General features: G+C 43.1%; 1 protein-coding gene across 1 annotated transcript; it reads left to right on the forward strand.

Moving 5' to 3' along the window:
- Positions 1 to 6: 6 nt before the first annotated feature.
- On the forward strand, positions 7 to 4,200 carry dusp12 (dual specificity phosphatase 12). Its single transcript, XM_031840881.1, has 7 exons — positions 7 to 155; positions 404 to 522; positions 659 to 746; positions 937 to 1,028; positions 1,876 to 1,955; positions 2,111 to 2,289; positions 4,068 to 4,200. The coding sequence occupies exons 1-6, from the start codon at positions 88 to 90 to the stop codon at positions 2,252 to 2,254; spliced, it is 591 nt and encodes a 196-aa protein (XP_031696741.1). The 5' UTR covers positions 7 to 87; the 3' UTR covers positions 2,255 to 2,289; positions 4,068 to 4,200.
- Positions 4,201 to 4,720: the final 520 nt, after the last annotated feature.

Consider the following 4,720-nt stretch of genomic DNA (forward strand, 5'->3'; position numbering starts at 1 on the left):
GTGTGTGTGTGTGTGTGTGTGTGTGTGTGTGTGTTTGTCAGTCAGGCCGGTCGGAGTCGCAGTGCCACCATCATTACTGCTTATATAATGAAGAGATACCAGCTGGGATTCACTGAGGCTTACCACAGACTGAAGACCGTCAAACAGGACGTACAGTAAGTGTGTGTGTGTTCCTGTTCCTGCACTGCTTCTTGAATCTCTTATTTGATTCGATGACGGGCTAAAATGCCTGAAAGTGTGTCTGTAGTGTGTGTTTCTACTGTTTTAACTTGATCTGCATCTCTATCTGGATTTTGTATGTACCTGTGAATTGGGTGTACTGACCCTTTCAGAGTACTTTGTCAGAATGGATGTCCTTATCAGATGCAGGAGAGATGATTGATAGCCGGTGGGTGTGTTTCAGGGTCAACCTTGGTTTTGAGGAGCAGTTGTGTCTGTACGAGGCCCTGCTGTGTGAAGTGGACACCTCCAGTCCTCTGTACAAACAGTACAGACTGACCAAGGTCATGGAGAAGTACCCTGGTAACCACATACACACACCAAATCCTTTAGTTTGATTCAAACGTGGCAGCTATGTAGCCAACGCACTCTTTTCTTACATGGATTCATTATTTGGGTTTTGATTTCCAACATTTTTTCTCTTGATGTGTGTGAGCAGAGTTGCAGCACATCCCGAGGGAGCTGTTTGCTGCCGACCCCGCCCACTCCAGCTCCTCTGAGGCGTCCTATCGCTGCAGGAAGTGCAGGTGAAAGGTGGACGAGTTTACACAGTGGCTGAATGGAGCAAAGTTTTCTAATGATGCTCATGAGTTCATGTCAAAGACCTTGAATGTCATATTCTTACTGTATTTCTTTCATCACTTGGGCTTCAGCAATAATTGGCAGCAATTTAGGAAATACACATCCTGACTCCATCTCCGTACTCCTCCTCTGCAGACGAGCTCTGTTCCGTGGCTCCAGTATTCTCAGTCACCCTGTAGGAGAAGGAGCGCCAGCCTTTGGTCACAGGAAGTCCAGTGACCGCACTGGTAAGAACACAACCATGCTGTTTATCTAACTCATTTAGAACTGTGAGGCGGCACGCAGAAGCAGAGATCCAGCCCGAGGAGACAGGATTAACGTCCATCAACCTACTTAGAAATCATAAGAAAACAGGATGCTCCATACAACTGCAGAACATTTCATTACATTTGAAGTTTTCCTCAGTGATAGTTATGTGTACATCCATGGGTACACTGCAAAACTGCTCATAGCTAATTAGATAGTTTAAAGGTGCACATTACAATTATCCCCCAAATAGAAGTCTGGCAAATAATAGTGACACAAATCACATGAATATGTAAACTTTTGTTAAATGTTGTTTACCAACAATATTCAAATGTTCCAGAACATTTAGGAGCTGTTCTGTAGCTTTCCGTCATATCTCATGATCTTCATCAGCAGATGGAGTTTGCCAAATAGGACAACTTTCTTTGCACGGCAGCTGAATTCTCGCGGTATCACAAGATCACACTGAAATCCCGCTCGTGTGGTTTGGACCAATCGGAGAGCTGTGAAGACCTACCGGCATCTAGGGGTGTGGTTTAGGTGTGCGTGACGCAACTCGGAAAGGCAACTGTTAACGTTAAAGCAATAACGACGGTTCCCGAAGAAATACTGCATCAGTTCTATCAGATCTGGAGAGTTTTTATTCATTTAAAGAAGAGCAAAGAACGACACTGAAGGCTTTTCTCTATGTGGAAAAGATGTTACGATTATTTTGAGGTTTTTACATATACTTGCTTATGTATATGTACAGCATATATACTGTACATAACCTCTTTGGCGGAGGTAATAACAGCATTCTATTTTGGTGTCATGAAACGTGTTGTCTAGGAGAAGTCCAGTGTACGTCTTACTTCATCGAACCTGTGCAGTGGATGGAACAGGTTTTACTCCGAGTGATGGACGGACAGGTAACGCACACGCGCACACTGGTCAGGAAGTACAGATATTAATTGGTATAAAATAATTCCATAGGCATTCCCCGCCTGATCTGATCTTCCCTCCCTTCTTCTCTTGTGTGTGTGTGTGTGTGTGTGTGTGTGTGTGTGTGTGTGTGTGTATATAGCTGCTGTGTCCTAAGTGTAGCTCTAAGCTGGGCTCATTCAGCTGGTGTGGTGATCAGTGTTCGTGTGGTCGCTGGGTCACTCCCGCCTTCCAGCTGCACCGCAACAGAGTGGACGAGATCCGACAGCTCAACGTGCAGAAATAACATTTCATCACTGCAGGATGTTCATGTGTGACATTGTAAGTCAAGCCGGCTTGTACAGACACTTGCTTACTCACAGGAGAATTTCGTTTTTCAGAATGTCAGGTGGCCTTTCAAATGGACTGTTGCAAATTGCAATATTTTACAGATAGTGAATATTGGAATTGCGTTCATCGAGACAGAAGCAGGACTCCAAAGACATGATAATGTTGCTCCTTAAATGCGGGATGTATAAATATGCAACTGTTGGCTAACAAGCCATATCAACTTAAAAGATCATACTATGTCAATTTTGTGTTGATAGCTTGTTTCCGCTGCCCCCAAGTGGCCAAAATAAAAATCAGTTATTAAATATTTAAAGCTGCATTGACTGGTGGTGGTGGTGGTGGTGGTGGTTGTTGTTGTTTGTGGCCACTTGGTAAGCATTCAGTTGACTCAAGTGTCACTAAAAGAGAGTTTTATACCACGGCTAATATTTCACTGCAAGAAGGATCCCCATTAGAGAATTACTTTCCTTAAATCCACAGATTAGTGGGTGGCGGTTAATGCACCAAAAACCTGTTTGCCAACCGCCATTAAAAACAAAAGAAGAAGTAGGTCCCTGTCTCCTGCCTGAGACACTCATAATGGTTTTTGGTTGACATGGTTTGTTTCGACACTATACAACATTACACACTTTCCACTCATGCACTCACCTGCACTGCTGAAATTACTGATTTCACACACCACTGTTAGTTTAAGCTTGCCTTTTATGTTGCCTTTAAGTTTATAATTTGCGTTGTTGCGTGAGTCTCACTCGTAACTGTCGGTCTGTGACGAGGGTGCAACAAGAGCTTTCTTACATCTAGGGAATGTCCGTCACCACTTAAACCACCAAACCTCTCTTTGATTTTCTGCCATGTGTAGACTTCTCTTACTATTCTGACATGTAACGTAACTCAATCGAAACTTGTGCTGGTTCACGCGACAGCCACGCAATGCAAAAAGGAAACCCATCTTTATGATTCTTTTTCCAAGGTAACTGCAGATTCTATATAAAAATAACTGCCCACAAAATTAACCCTTTTGAGCAAGAAAACGGATAGGGGTCTGTGGTTTTAACAATTATTCTGTCACACGGTGCTCAAACAAAAAAATCACATTCTGAATCCTGCTTAGTGCACTTTTAATGGAGGCAAGAACAAGACTAGAGACGTAATGCAGCAGAGAAATGCCTTAAAAGAGATGATCCAAAACAATCAAGAGCAAAATCATTCATTCATAATTGTGTGTAATAAAAAAAAAAGTGCACATAACACTTCGTGTGACACTCATGACCTTTCGAGAGGTCAGGGCCATTAACCTACGCATGGAGAGCTTCGGAAACAAAGAGGTGGGACTCTATGGTTCAGCCTTCCAGAAAGCCAGGATCAGTGCCGGGTCCGATGTCCCAAAGACGCCCTGGTTGTCGTCGGGGGAGACCAGCTGAACCCAGATGTGGGACAGCGCATACCAAGCAGGGAACTGTGGCTTGTATACTCCTTACGCAGTGGTATAGGCTTGGTGAAGAAGATTGAGTGGAGGAGGCTGGGTGAGATGCCAAACAAGCCAAAGTTCAGGCATGGAGTAGCAGCAATGGTGGGAAAGTTTTGTGTTTGGAGGATGTTACTACTACGGCAAGGATGACATGATGAAATCTATCTTTATCTTCAGGTAAAAGGACAACTGGTGCACAGATATCTTCTCACTTTGAATAACCTACAGTGTCCCACAGATGCACAGACGGGGTCTGAACATTTCCATCTACCTTTTTTCTTTCATCGCACACATGCTATAGTTACGACCCCGTGCAGGACAGCTGGAAAAGGCTTGCTGACATGCAGGAGTTTAGAAGCAACTTCTCAGTGGTGGTACACGAAGAGCGTCTTTATGCCATTGGTGGTGATGAGATCAACACCAACCTAGAGATGTACAACCCAGACACCGACTCCTGGAGGTAAGTCGAGTCATGTTACGCTTGAAGTAGAACATGTTTCATCGGCTCATAGTGTGCGTCCTAAATCCTGTATCAGGGCGTATCGATGCCGAGCTTTACCATACCCAACATTACACATATCAGTGAATCTGTCACAAGAAGCAGTCGTATATTTAAAAAAAAAAAAAAAAAAAACCCAATGTTTATTATATAATATTGAACAAAATATCAAGGATGCAAGCTGAGTTCACTTGTATGTTGAGTCTCTTTTCCTCCATACAAATGCAATACCAAGTGTGCCACCAGATGTCCCCATTGTGACAACAATCACTTGAAAAGACTGAAATAGTGTTTCAGTGACTTGGATTTTTGACAGTGATTGAGTTAATGTTCATATGTTGATCTCGGGTTTTAAAAATATCTTTAACTAGCAGCGAGGTGTTTCATGCACAGCAAGCCAAAAACAGTTTAACACCACATTTGTTTCATCTTTTATTTTGACATTTCAACAATCC

The sequence above is a fragment of the Anarrhichthys ocellatus genome, unplaced genomic scaffold, assembly GCF_004355925.1.
Source record: "Anarrhichthys ocellatus isolate YVR2014 unplaced genomic scaffold, GSC_Weel_1.0 scaffold3505, whole genome shotgun sequence".
Taxonomy (NCBI): Eukaryota; Metazoa; Chordata; class Actinopteri; order Perciformes; family Anarhichadidae; genus Anarrhichthys; species Anarrhichthys ocellatus.